Genomic DNA, 14,687 nt, shown 5'->3' on the forward strand with positions numbered 1-14,687 from the left:
GAAGGAAAATGGGGTGCAGTGATGTTAACAAGCAGAGACAAAGGCTTTGCACCCTACCTCAGATTGCATCCTCTCCTCAGCCTGAAGAAGGGAGCACAGAAGGAGAGAAAGAGAGAGAAAGGAAGTAGTTACTATGGAGGTGAAGAAGTCAGGTCCCGGTGGCAGGGTAGGAAATGTGAAGAAGCATGACTCAGAGGTGCAGAGAGGCTGAAACTCTTGTTTCCTGGCCCTGGCTCCTCACAGGACTCGGCTCAGATCTATACTAGGGTTTCAATAAAAGATTTATTTGGAGCTCATCTCCAGCAAACTTTGTCATTGCCAAAAAGGCTAGGAAATGAGACTTTGGTCGGTTTGAGAACTAACAGTTATTGCCAGCAACTTGGAGTAAAGAATTAGGGGCAAAATAAATCTATGAATCAAGAAATGCCTAATAGCCAAATGCTGTGGCTGGCGCCCCACAATAAACACTTGGTCACTTCTAGGGTTCTGGAGTCTGGGTCCTAGAAACCTATTCATCTCACCTTGCCATACATGCTTCCCATCTACCATGGCACAGACAGGGCTTGCTAACATGGGGATTCTCCATTTTTCAAAGGAGGGCAACAAAAATCACCAGACTTGCTCAGGAGCTGGTGGCGGGGTCAGAAAGACCATGGAGGTCCTGAGGCACCCAAGTCAGTGCTACAAGCTCTACGTGCCTCCCCCACTCCCACCCCAATGGGTACAGTGAAGAGAGAGCAGTGCCCCCATTCCCCGCCCAGTTATCCAACTCCAAGGAGGTTCTAGGGAGCATGGGATGGTAGAGGAGAGGGGATGAGAGGGGAAGAGAAGTTAATGCTCTTACTGAGGAGTAGGTGGAGGAGGCACTGGAGGCCAGGGACAGCACTGAGCCGTGAACTGAAAGAGAAGGAGAACACAAAGAGTTAACAGTGGGTTCCAGGGACAAGGGGTTTTTGGAAGACCCCCTGAGGCAAGACTTTGGATTATGATTCTGGAGGGCATCTGGAGCAAACAGAAAGAACAGAGTAGGGAACCCAACTGGCATCAAAAGAGCCCAAAGCAAGGTCTTGAGTCGAGCTAGCCTCCTCTTTCAGCCTACATTCTCTGGCAGCCTGGGTATGTCAGTCCCTTGCTCAGTCTGCTCTGAGGGGCACAGGGTTTCAGAGAAGGGAAAGGAGACTTTCATGGATAGTCATCATCTTATCTTCCCAGTCAGGAAAGCACTTTAGCCGCAGGAGAGGGGAGTTTCTCATCAGATTTGCTCAGAACAAATACTGCAATTCTGCCCGCGCCTCCTCCTCTCAGTACTGGGGGATGTACTTAGGATCTTGGGGATCATTCAGATGAAAACAATATTTAAGTGAGGAATAGTCATTCTGATTATTCAGTAGAACCTACGGTGAGAACTAAAGCATGTCTGCAGCAGATGCCTCCTGGAATGACCATCTTGAAAATAATAATGGGAGATCTAAGCTGCCATAAGCCTGGTCTTCTAGCTCTGATCAATAGTAACACCCAGATCACCACCAACAATCAGATGGCCCTCCCTGGTGCTCATCTTTGGAACATTTTTGAAAGAGGAATGAGATGCCTAATTATTTGTAAGGATTTATTAAGAGCTACTATTATGTCCTGTTTTCTTTTCATATATTTGAGAGACTGTGGGGAGGAAAGACTATGGCTAGAATGAGGAGGAGAGAAGCTGTGGTTTTCAGAGCATCCTGAGGCGTGCCATTTAACCCTTCCATGCTCAATTTCCCTCCCCCAGCCCCAGTGATGGATGCTCCATCCCAATGCCCCAGTGCTAGGTGTGCCACCCAAGGTTTCTGGGCCCCCAGACCCTTCAAAGGGATGGGGAGAAAAAACTGAAATGGCCCAACTTGATGTTCTGTGAATCATATGTGTGTGTGTGGTGGTGGGAGTGGTGGGAGTGGAGGTGGTGGGTGAGGGGACCCAGCAGAGCTGGAATGAGCGTGAACCGCGCTGGCATGAAGTCTCACCATCATCCGTGGGGTCTCGGAAGGATCCTGACCGAATCATTCCCTTGGGTCTCTCGGCCAGGGACAGGGTGCTCCCCATTTGGGAGCCGCTGTACAGCTCGAAGGCCGCCTCGTGGGTGGGGATGCTGTTGGAGCGGGTGATTCTTGGCGTGGTGGCCGCAGTGGGACTCACTGGAAGGACAGAGGGAAGGGGGATAGGAGAGGGAGCAGGAGGGCAGGAAAAGAGGCAGGGTCATCAGCTCTCCGGGCCCTTGGGGGATGGAGCACCGGGAGCATGAGAGGCAAATGGGGAGAGGGCAGGAGAGGAAGGGGCAGGTGCAGTGGTGGGAGTGTGCAAGCAGCTGGTGGTTAGGAGCGGGGTCCCTCCTGGGGAGATCAAGCCCTAATGGAGAAGGACCCTGCTGTCTGGAATAAAGACCTTCCCTCAACCCTGCCTGCCTCAGAGTTGTTGCTTTTGAAGGTTAGGCTGGGGGCCTGGCAGCTTTTCCGAGACCTTCACATCACTCGGATGTGCTGATGAAAATGAGATGCTGTGGTTCTCTAAAACAAAACTGCCAGCTCAGGAGGACTGAAAATTCAAACCAAGAGCCAGATCTGAATGATGAAAAAGAACCAGCTAGAGAAGGGGGCTGGGCTACAGGATTCAGTGGCCTCGGCACTGTGGAAGGGCATGAGAATCTCCCCACAAAGTAGTGTCACTCTAAGTGACTGGGTTGGCTCTAAAGCATCAAGAAACATGGCCCTCTTTGCCTAGCATTGCCCCGGCTTGAAGGTCAGATGGACAGAGCAGGTGAAAGTGTCAGGTAAGGCTTGTGGAATGTGCTTTGAAGCTGGGCTCAGCTGAATCCTGTTAACCTGAAGATGCCTTACCCCTTTGCCCCTTGTTGGGATTACAGCCTTTCAGGGTTTCATACCCACAAGGAGCTCCCTTGTCTATTCTTCTGCCTCCATACAGGCAGGTGGATGTCTAATCTGTCCATAAAGACCTGTGCAGAAGAAGATGGCACACCTCTCTGTTGACTTCTTCAAATTCCTAAGGTAATTATTGCTTAGCCCAGCCCCTCATTCTACAGCACAAATGCAATTCTTCTTATTTGGTCTTCAATGGAGATAGAGAAAAAGCTGGCCCCATCTTCCATTTAGTAGCCCTTCAGAGGCCAGATGATCCTGTCTGAAGAATGGTTCTTTTCCCTAGGCCAAGTGATCCCAATTCCTAGTCTTTCCTCAAATTCCCCACAGTCATTGCATGGGTGTGTTACAGGTCCTTGTCTTTTATTAACTGATTTCTTTTACTCAGCTGAAAGAAGAGATGGATTTAAAGAGATGCAGCAAGCAGATAACAGGCCTATCCCAGGCACTGTTCCTGAATGGGTTCCTAGTAGGTCAATCATGGCGTACTGCTTCCCAGAACTGGGGCTGGTGTGCTTCTGTGCTAGGCCAGACTGTATGAGGCTTCCTCTCCTCCCTGTCTCCAAGTCACTTCCTTATTTCCTAGCTCTCCTTTCTCCCTAGGCTTTAGGAAGGGTGTGGCCAGGACACATCTTAGTCAGCCCTGCCTTCAGGGTTAGGATGGACTGGGCTCAGCCAGAGCAGTTGAGGAATCTGGACTTGGCTGAGTTTGGAGGCAGATCTTGTCCTTGGCAATCAACAACCTTTCCCTCCTTCCTCCCCATCGGCCTGACATTTCAGTGTTGCCCTCTCATTAGCTGGCCCTAGGAGCACTGGGTGTGGTGGCTCCTTTCTGGCAGTTCAATATGCCTGCTCTTGCACTGGTTTGATCTCTGGGCTTTGGGTTACAGCTTTTCCATGCCACCATTCAGGCTCTCTGATGCTAAAAGGATCCTACAACTTGTGCCCAGGGGCAACTTTTCAGTTTAGGATCTTGAAGTACTCTACCTTCAGTCTTACTTAGGGTGGATAAACTGAGGCACCATGAAACAACCCAATAGAGCATGAGTCAAATATGAGATAAAACCCAAAGCCCACCTGCCTTGCCTCACCCTGCAAGGTGGCCCCTGCTTCACACCATGCCACAGTGAGTGACTGAAAACACTAACCTATGTTGGTAAGTTGGCCCTTTGCACTCAAAGACATGGGAAGTGCAGGGGGAGAAGGCAGCTCTGACTGGTCATCGGATTCAGGCAGCCCACCAATGGTATGGGAATGTCGCCTCTCCTTGGTCTCCTCCTGGGACTGAAGCTGGTACCTGTAGGAGGCAGCAGAAGTATTCAATCTGGGACTAGCAAGTGCGGTCAGAGGTTTAGTTGGTGCGGAGGGTGTCTGAACTAGGCTGGAGCCAGGAGATTCTGAAAGCAGGACACGGAAAAGAGAAAGGGGTCAGGGCTGCTCAAGGAGGGAGGAAGAGGTGGCAACTCAGCTTCCTCTCCCAGACCATCCAGAGGGTGTGGAAGGCTTAGCAGGTATTCCCGTGAGGGTTCCTGAGGTGGGGGCAGAAATGATGGAGGAGGCATTAGAACTTCTCAGAAGTTCAGGACAGAGTCTTATGATTCCACGTGTGGGCTTTCAAGTTGCAAGAGTCGGTCAGGCACAGTGGCTCACGCCTGTAATCCCAGCACTTTGGGAGGCTGAGATGGGTGGATCACTTGAGGTCAGGAGTTCAAGACCAGCCTGGCCAACATGGTGAAACCCCCATCTCTACTAAAAATACAAAAATTAACCGGGCATGGTTGTGCACAGCTGTAACCCCACCTACTTGGGAGGCTGAGGCAGGAGAATCACTTGAATCTGGGAGGTGGAGGTTGCAGTGAGCTGAGATTGTGCCACTGTACTCCAGCCTGGGTGACAGAGTGAGACTGTCTAAAAAAAAAAAAAGTTGCAATAGTTGCCACCCAAATAACAACTCAATGCTGTCAGAACAATGGATGACCAGGTAGGTCCTGCCCCTAGCCCAGCTGAGTGACCAAAGAGGCAGGCTGTTCTCTCTCATACTTTTAGGGAGGAAAATTACTGAGATGAAGCTCAGCCAGGATTGGGATGGCATAGGCTAGTACAGGTAAGTGCATGACTCCCGTGTGCAGACTTGTTTCTCCCCTGTCACCAAAAAAAGAACACTCACTGTAAAAGTTGACTCACGTAATGTTAAGCTTGGGCAGGGTGCTAGGTGGTACTTGTATGGGACCACATACAAATGATTCAGCTAAAAGGGTGACTAAATTCATGACTGGAGCCTGGGACAGGTTGAGATATGATTTTTCATACATACCAGGAGTCCAATTTATAGGGAAGAAAAAACACATTAAAGGGTTACCTGAGCCCTTTCTTGGGAAGAGTGTTCCGATCCCGCTGGTTACTGTGGAGATAAAAAAAAGAGAAAGAGAGAGAAGCATGTGGGTCCATCTTGGGAACTAGAGTTTAGGACCACTGCTGTGAGGTATGCAGACCCTAGACGCAGGACATCAAACTATGACTCCCTTTAGCTCTAGAAACCAAGAGATAGCTATAGCCTGCTTCTTGGCTTACAACTTGGGAAATTTATCTGAAATATTAAATGCTTTTTCTCCGATTAGAAATTAAGGCATGGTTAGCTATTTAAAAGATCATATTATGGCGTAGTCGCAGCTCTCGGGAGGCTGAGGCAGGAGGATTGCTTAAGCCAAGGGGTTTTGAGTCCAGTCTGGGCAACACAGTGAGACCCCATCTCAAAAACAAAAAAATAGATCATATTATGGTAGGTAAAAACTACCATATAGGTAGTTTGATAACCTTGGCATGTAGGGGGAAGGGAGGAGAAAACTAGGATGTGAAATAAAAGAAAATATTTTGGGCAGCCAGGCGCGGTGGCTCACGCCTATAATCCCAGTACTTTGAGAGGCTGAGGTAGGCGGATCACTTGAGGTCAGGAGTTCAAGACTAGCCTGGCCAACATGGTGAAACCTGGTCTCCACTAAAAATACAAAAATTAGCCAGGCATGGTGGCAAGTGCCTGTAATCCCAGCTACTTGGGAGGCTGAGGCAGGAGAATTGCTTGAACCTGTGAGGCAGAGATTTCAGTGAGCTAAAACTGTACCGTTGCACTCCAGCCTGAGCAACAAGATGAAACTTCCCCTCCTTTTTTTTTTTCCCTTCCACAACCAGTTGTTAGATGGATGTTCTAACTAACTTTTGAGATGAAACTTCATCTCAAAAAAAAAAAAAGATTTTGGACTGGGAAGCAAAAGCTCTGGATGATAGGTTAACCTGATTATGAGATCTTGGATAAGTCATTTAACTTCTTTGTGCACAAGTTTCTCCATCTGTAATATAATAATAATAATTTAAAAACAAAAATACATCTTACCTATCTCATAGAGTTGTTGTGAAGCAAATTAAATTACTTAATACATGTGGAAAAAATGTCAAAAGTCACACAATGGCAATAAAATATAGGATAGTATTGCCAATGGCAAAATGAGCTCAAGACACGGAGACAGGTTGAGGTTCTGCTGTCTTGTCTACCTACCTGTCCAGCTGCCCAGCTCTGGGGCTTCCACTCCAAGTCAGCTCTTCCGTCTCTTCCTCTGGGGGAGCAGCAGGGGGAGCAGGTGGGGTGGGGACAGGAGTACTGCTGGGGAAGGCACTGGGCAGGCTCATTGGCATCTGGAGGGACTCCATGCTCCTGTGCAGGCCTGAGAGTTTGGAGTACATGCGAGTCTCTTTTGGCACACTGAAACCACTCATTAGCTCCAGGCCCTGGGAGAAGCTGGCTGAGTTAATATTGAGGATGGGTGCTGGACTGGGGGTGAAGCAGGAAGGGAGAGGGCCCCCGGATGCTGAGCTTGTAGCATGCAGATCTGGGACCTTTGAAGCATGGGTGGTATCACTGGATGATGGTAGATCCAGACTATTGGAGTTGACCTTGTCAAGATTGGCTAGTGAGGGTGGTTTGACAAAGCTCTTCGCTGTGGCCCTGAGAGAAGATCAAACAAAATATTTAGAATAACAGAATTACAGACTGAGAGGCAGATAGGACCTTAAAGAAATCCTATCCAGTCTTGTTTTCTACCTATTTGCTAAGCACAGAGACTTATCCTAATGCTGTTGTGAAATACAATGCAAGGAAATCTGACTTGGGGCACAACGTGGGGCACATTCAGCTTAGATAATGGGGCCAGCATATGCACATGGGAGATACAAGTGAATTTATGCAAATAGGTATATATGTGTAAATAAACAGTAAAATCACCCATACAAGTGCTGAAGACATGGTAAGGGTTGATCAGAGAATAGTACAAATGAGCTAAGTTTTGAATACAGTTTTGAAAGAGGGATTCAGTCTTTCAGAACTTTCAGAAACAAGATTCTTTCAGAACCATGGCATACAGGGGAGAGGTGGGAAAGAGCCATGCAAAGGCCTAGAGACAATGGTGGATAGGCCATGCTTCATCTAGTCCAAGGAGGACAGAGATATGCAAAAGAATGACAAAGCAAACAGACAAGGAGGCAATTGCCCACATTGGGTACCTGAGAGGGGTTGGTGGCAGCTCTGCCAGCTTGGTGGCTGTGGGGTGGCTTGCTTGGTTCTTGGGAGTACTTTCTGGGGAGCCAATACTCTTCAAGGAGATGTTGTCTGAGTCCAAGGCCACTGCCTTGGCTTTGGCCTTCTCCTTTTCCCGATCTGTCTGATTGACAGGGGCTGGAGTGGTCCGCCCACTGGCTACCTTGGTAGGCTCCTTCAGTCTGGAAGGTGTAAGGCCTCCCTGCTTGGTGCTGAGGAGGCTGGGGTCAATGCTGCTGCTCACAGGGCGAGGTCCACCCCGCCCGCCGGTCACGCTCATAGAACTGGATTTGGCTGGCCGGGGCAGACTGCGGTACTGGATGTTAGAACGGGCTCCAGGAGCCAGGAATCCTGGCTCTGCACTGTTGGACACATCTAAGCTAGTCTTGCGCCCATTTACTGGCTTGACAGGGATGCCTGAGGACTTCTGGATCTTGCTGAGAGTGGCTGAACCACCGGTTTGCATGACGGTGGCTGTGCCTGTGGCAGGAGGAGGCTTCTTGTAGCCAAAGGATCCTGAAGTGGCGGGGCGAGCAATGCCTGAGGGGGGCTTCTTAGCATCACTCAGGCGGTCCCGACCAGCATCAGAGGAGGAGCGTTGGAGCCCAGTATTCTTCACTGCAAGCTTACCCTTGTCTGTAGCTTTGCCCTCAGGTTTGCCTGCAAGAGGACAGAAAATGAGATAAAAACTGAAACTGAGCAGTATCTTAAAAAACCATCCTTTTCTTTCCCTCCATGGGTGAAGGGAACATTGTAGAATTTTAGAGGCCTAAATATGGGTAAACAGGTACAAGATAAGCTGATAAAGTTTCTTGTCTGAAAGACTCTGGCTGGGAGGTGTGGGGAGGCTAGGAATTTTTTTTTGTTTTGCTCCCAGAGTAGAATGGTCCATTTTGAATAAAATGGCAGAGGCAAACACAAAGATGATCAAGAATATCCATCTAACAACTGGTTGTGGAAGGGGAAAAAAAAAAGGAGGGGAAGCAAATGGAATAGAGTATGACAGTATCTCTTGGTAATTAGAGACTTGAGGAAAATGTTGATTAAGGCTAAAAGTTACCCAAGGGGCCAACTTTGGGGCACTATAACTCTCTTGCTGTAGCCACTTTATTTATTGTTTTCTTAGGATCTTCCTGAGATGTCAAGCAATATCTTATGAAGATAAGTACCTCGAGTGACTAACTTGGGAGAAAGAAGAAAGCATTGGAAGTGTTTGGAAGGAGGTCAAACTAGTCTCTAAACATAATATACTCCCTCCTGCACCTCATATTAATTGGGATTTTGGCCCAGTCACTTAACCTCTTTGAGTTTCTGTTTCTTCCACATTTGTAAAATGGAAATAATAACACCCATCTTTCCTAACTCACAGGACTGTTTGTAGACCAGATAAGATAATGTATGTTAAAGCACTATGCACATGTTTGCTATCATCCTATGGGTTAATGACCACTAAGAAGAGGAGCAACCAAAGAACTAGGTCTTTGCCCTTGTACCTTCCTTTATCCCAGGCTCACCTGCGACTTTGAGGGCACTCTGGGCAGTGTGAGTGATGGGGGAAGTTACAGCCACAGGTGGGGTCTTGCCCTTCTTCAGGGAACCAGGGTGTCCCAGGCTGATGGGCTTTTTCAGTTCTCCACCCTTGGATGAATCATCACAGCTCTCAGGCCGCTCCCTCCGCCACTTAGAAGTCCCAGGTTCCATCTTCAGGCTACCACTGTCGTACTCCAGTTTTTTGGGGGCCTTCTCCTCTGACTCACTAAACCAGCTCAGCCCACTTTCTGCCAGTGAGCGCTTCTCTGAGTCTGTGCGTAGCTAAAGAAAAGAGAAAAAGGCAGGGTGAGATATTTATATGCAAATGGAGGACTGGATAGCTGACAGGATTGATTTTAGTTAGTACCTGGCTCTGCTCATCCCGGAGTATTACGTCAACTGAGGGTTTCTACCTATACCCCTAGGGTTTCCAACAACAGATGGCATGTATCTCTGGGTTTCTTTTTCTTCTCCAGTTGGAATAGCTCTTACATGTATCACTCTAGATTGGTGTAGGCACTAAGTATAGACAATATGACAACATCTGATGTCTTGTGAGTAGCCTTAGCTTTTTTTTTGGGAGAGGGTGGGGGCAGCTCTAAAATGACCTGGCCAAAGGCCTATGAGAACCAATCCCTTGGAGTGGGTGTGTATGTGCAACCCCATACACAGACAATGCCGTTTGCCCTGTGGTTCATCTTGAGATGGCAGTTTGGATGCTTGCAAACTCACGTACCACTATTGTTGAGTTCCTGCGAGAAGCGGTGGGAGTAGTTGGGAGGGAGTTGAGTGAGGAGCTAGCATTGAATTCTTCTGAACTGAGATTGTCTGAGGCATCGCTGAGTCCACTGCTGATGGAGCTGCTTTCATCCCAGCTACAGGACAGGAGAGATGAAGGTTAGTGGTTAAAACAGAAGCCCAGGCAAAAAATAAATGTTTCACATTGATGCAAGAATGACTCTGTACCAGTATTTAGGCTAGCCAAAAGGCGAAAACCTGGGGGTTTATCCTGGGTTTGCCAGCAACTCAAAGTGTGACTTAAACTGCCTTGTAATTTGGTGATGTTCTTTTACAAAAGGAAGAGACTCTGTCTTTATCTGGCAAGAGAAAACGTTGTACCTCCTTAACAGAAAGGTATATTATAAAGGCAAGGTAATTTTTGGATCAATCTAGTTATACAAACCAATTTCCTCTCCCTGTAAACAACCTCCATTCTTAAAATTACCATATCTTTGTTCATTTTTAGATGTGTTCTGCATCTATTCTCCCCTTCCTTTTCTAAAAATGTCTATAACTGGTAATGAGGCCCAGAAAAAGGTTTCTCTTTTCTAGAACCTCTTAGACTTTTATCATTTCTCGTTGCGCCTCCGTTTATGCAGTTCACCCTATCCTGGGATCGGGTCCTGCTTCTAAACAGAACATTCTGTCTTCTGGTAAGTGAACCAAATTTAAGGTGCTGAGGCCATGTAGAGGGGCCAAATTTGTGCTGAATGGATTCATTTCTCTGCCAATTGCTTGGAATATCAGGTTTGTGGTATTAGGGAGATACTACTGTTAAACATCTTTATCTGTAAACATCTGTATCCAAGAATGCTATTTCATGCACTAAGTGAACTTACTGCAACCTCCATGTCTTTGTAGCTTGAGCTCTACAACATTCCTTTGGCTGTTATTTTTTTTTTGAGACGGAGTCTTGCTCCGTCGCCCAGGCTGGAATGCAGTGGTGCAATTACGGCTTGCTGCGACCTCTTTTTCCCAGGTTCAAGCAATTCTCCTGCTTCAGCCTCTAGAGTAGCTGGGATTACAGGCACCCACCACCACACCCAGCTACTCTTTTTTTTTTTTTTTAAGTAGAGACAGGGTTTCACCATGTTGGCCAGGCTCCTCTCGAACCCCTGATCTCAAGTGATCCACCCGCCTCGGCCTCCCAAAGTGCTGGGATTATAGGCGTGAGCCACCGTGCCTGGCCTGGCTGTTCATTTTTGGGCTTAACAAGTTTCCGTCAGAAAGTTTACCCTTAACCTCAAAACTAAATAGCCTCCTCTACCATTTATATTAATTTCCTCTTATTCTATCTTTGTTTGCTATTCACATGTTTCTTTTCAATCACATGCATTGTTTTCTAAGCTCAAATTCTGTCTCCTATAAACTTTCTTCAAAGGTCCTGTTTTCCAAGTCTTTCCAATTCCTTTTGGACCTTAAAAATTTCTTCAGATTTCACTCAAGTTTTAGAGTCTAAAACTGAACACAGAAGTTCAGTAAGACTGCTATACAGGAGTAGCTGTGCCGGTAGGAATTAACTTCTAAATCCTTGTTATCTGTGTTCAGAGTAGGTTTGTTTATCAGCTTTGCATATGTGCAAGGACTAAAAGGCTGAAGACTTTTTTGTGTGAATTAGCTGGTATCTGAAAAAAATTTTCTTTTTGATTTATTTTGAGTTTCATATCATGGAACAAAAATCAGACATACAAGTCATCTAAGTGGTTGGCCCAGATCTCAGTTGGCTCTCTCTAATTCATGTGCTGGGAATAGGAAAGTGGGTGGTTTGGACATTTTGGCTTTGTTGCTCTGTAGTGATTTATCCAAATACATTGAGAAAGAGCAAAGAAAGCATGGGGATTAGAACACACTACAGAGTTCTTTAAATTTTACAACTATGAAATATAGCCATTATTGAATGACAATCAACCTCCTCCCCGCTTCCCCTCCTGATATATGTTAAATCTCACATTTGTCCTGGGCTAAGATGCCATACCCCCTCACTTTGTAGAGAAGGAATACTGAGGAAAGATCAATGCTGATTTTATGGTCCTATCAGCTCTTCTGGGTCAAGATAAGATCTCTGGCAAGCAAGCAAACAATTCTCAGCATGTTCTCTAAGTCAAAGACAGAGGAAGCTTGTAGCACTGAATCTTTCATCTGAGATTAATTATTGGTAATCAAGGTTGTGAGGCAAAGAAAGCTCTTATGGAAGGACCCTTGCAAAAAGAGGATTGCTGCAGCTCAGAAATCCAAAAGAAACCTTCCTTTGCCCCACATTTATGGAAAGTTTAATAATGAAATGGGGGAGGGGGATTTATATTCTAGGAGAGCATTTGGGTCCTCCTTGCTCAAAAGACATTCCTTCCCAAGTTCTTTTCCTGTAGTGAGGAAGTGTAAGCCTAGAAGTGTAAGCCTAGAATTTCCAATGACTTGGAAAAAAAAAAAAGTTAAAGAGTGACAGAGCAAGACCTTTTGTCAAAAAAAAAAGGCTGGGTGCAAAACTCCTCCTTGAAGCCAGGTGTTCAAGACCAGCCTGGGCAACAAAGCAAGACCTCTGTTGCTACAAACAAAACAAAACAAAAGAAATAATACATGCTGTAGTAAGGATCCAGATATTATATAATATAAAGGAAAAAGGAAAAGTGCTCCTTTTTTTGCCCTCCCATTTTTACTTCTAAGGTAACTATTCTTAACAGTTTTTTGTGCATCCTTCAAAAATATCCCTATGCATATATCTTCTAGCTGTTTGCTCTCCGGATCTGCTGAATAGCTGACATTATAGGACCACACTTCATTATCCTGGAGATTCTCTATACCTGACTTAAACTGGAACCTCAGTCTTCCTCTTTGTTGGTTTACTCCTTGTTTCAGTGAAGTACCTTTCCTCTTCCAGTAGGTTTCTGAAAAGGGGTGCTTAGGAAGTAAACTTTGTAAGACCTTACATATCATAAAATATCTTTATTCTATCTTTACACGTGAGATGTTTGGGTAGCCACAGAATTCTAAGCTGAAAATATTTTCTTTCAGATTCTAAAGGCATTGTTCTATGTCTGTTTCTATTGTTGCCCTTCTGATTCTTTGTCCTTGTATGTGACCTGTTTCTTTGTCTCCCCTCTGGAACTTTTAGCATCTTCTTGTGCACTGAAACATCACTAATGATGTGCCTTGGTGTGGGACTTTTTTTATCCTTGTGTTGGGTACTTTACCAGATGCTTTAAATCTAGAAACTCATTACCTTCAGTTTTTAGAAATTTTATCAAAAATTTTTTGATGATTTTCTCTTTATTTTTCAGTTCTCTCTTCTAGGGTGTTTGTAACTCCATTTTTTTTTTTTTGAGATGGCGTCTCGCTCTGTCACCCAGGCTAGAGTGCAGTGGTGCGACCTGGGCTCACTGCAACCTCCGCCTCCTGAGTTCAAGAGATTCTCCTGCCTCAGCCTCCCAAGTAGCTGGGATTACAGGCACGTGCCACCACTCCTGGCTAATTTTTTGTATTTTTAGTAGAGATGGGGTTTCACCGTGATAGCCATAATGGTCTTGATCTCCTGACCTCGTGATCTGCCCGCCTCAGCCTCCCAAAGTGCTGGGATTACAGGCGTGAGCCAGTGCGCCTGGCCTTTTTTATTTTTATTTTTTATTTTTTATTTTTTTGTAGAGTCAGGGTCTCCTTATGTTGCCCAGGCTGGTCTCAAGTGATCCTCCCACCTTGGGCTCCTAAAGTGCTGGGATTACCGGCTTGGGCCACTCTGCCTGGCTGCTAAACTCTACTTTTTGAGCAATGGCTTCAATTTTATCTTCCATCCTTTCTATTAAGTTTTTCATTTCTTCTATCACACACATATATATAGATATACACACATAAATATATAGACATACATATATATATACACATAAATGTACATATGGTTATTGAATATATGTATATATATTTTTTTGAGACAGGATCTTGCATTCTCGCCCAGGCTAGAGTGTGGTGATGCACCATAGTTCACTGCGCCTCAAATTCCTGGGCTCAAGCAATCTTTCTGCTTCAGTTTCCCGAGTAGCTGGGATTATAGGCATGTGCTACCATGCCCAGCTAACTTTAACATTTTTGTAGAGACAGGGTCTCACTATGTTGTTCAGGCTGGTCTCAAACTCCTGGCTTCAAGCGATCTTCCCTCCTCAGCCTTCCAAAGTCCTGGGATTATAGGTGCGAGCCACTACGCCCAGGCTTCTACCATATTTTAAATTTTCAAGGCTTCTTGAAAAAAAATTTTAAACAGCACACTGTTCTTTCTTTCAAGGATACAATCTCTTTTTCAACTCTCGGAGACATTCATTCACTCATTCATTTGGAGGGGCAAGTTTCCAATGGCCTTGCATAGTTTCTGGTTCCAAGTTGCTTTGTTCTGTTAGTACTGGCAGGACTTCATGTTATAGACCTTCTGAAATGTGTGATGAAGCTTGGATGTTTGCTATTATGGAAGACTGCGACATTCATTGTAAGTTATTGAGAACCTTTGTGCACATGCAGTGGGACTTGTCAACTATGGCTTCAGTATAGGGAGATGAGATTGGACTGATTCATTTAAGCTTTTTCTTGTGAGTTGGTCACCTTTCCTAGAGGTGAATCTTCCAAACTCCAGCCTGAAGCATGTAAGACCAGCATTCTGAAAGCTGAGTTCGAGAAGAGCCTGGAGCTTTCAACATTCAATATGCAAAGCTTCATTTATACCCCTCTCCCTTTAGTTCAAAATCTATGCCCTCACTTGTGTCAGGAGTCCACCAGTCCAGAGGCTACCTGTTTTACTCTCTTCAGAAAATAAGTCTCCAGTCTTCTGTTAATGGAGGGAAAAGGCTCCCACTCTGGGAGCAGATGGAGCAGAATCTGAGAGTCTAAGTGTTTTTTACATACATTTT

The 14,687-nt window shown here is 45.8% G+C and overlaps 1 protein-coding gene across 2 annotated transcripts in view; it reads right to left on the reverse strand.

Annotated features, from left to right (window-relative positions):
- Positions 1-14,687, reverse strand: part of NAV1 (neuron navigator 1) — a 174,729-nt gene that overhangs the window by 35,950 nt on the left and 124,092 nt on the right. For both annotated transcript variants that reach the window (XM_025370894.1, XM_025370900.1), the window contains 9 exons: positions 9,761-9,899; positions 9,009-9,306; positions 7,461-8,154; positions 6,460-6,906; positions 5,269-5,310; positions 4,058-4,206; positions 2,001-2,171; positions 845-897; positions 58-81 (listed from right to left, as the gene is read on the reverse strand). In XM_025370894.1, coding sequence (XP_025226679.1) covers positions 58-81; positions 845-897; positions 2,001-2,171; positions 4,058-4,206; positions 5,269-5,310; positions 6,460-6,906; positions 7,461-8,154; positions 9,009-9,306; positions 9,761-9,899 — 2,017 coding nt within the window. The remainder of the gene's footprint in view (positions 1-57; positions 82-844; positions 898-2,000; positions 2,172-4,057; positions 4,207-5,268; positions 5,311-6,459; positions 6,907-7,460; positions 8,155-9,008; positions 9,307-9,760; positions 9,900-14,687) is intronic.

The sequence above is a fragment of the Theropithecus gelada genome, chromosome 1 (assembly GCF_003255815.1).
Source record: "Theropithecus gelada isolate Dixy chromosome 1, Tgel_1.0, whole genome shotgun sequence".
NCBI classification, from domain to species: Eukaryota; Metazoa; Chordata; class Mammalia; order Primates; family Cercopithecidae; genus Theropithecus; species Theropithecus gelada.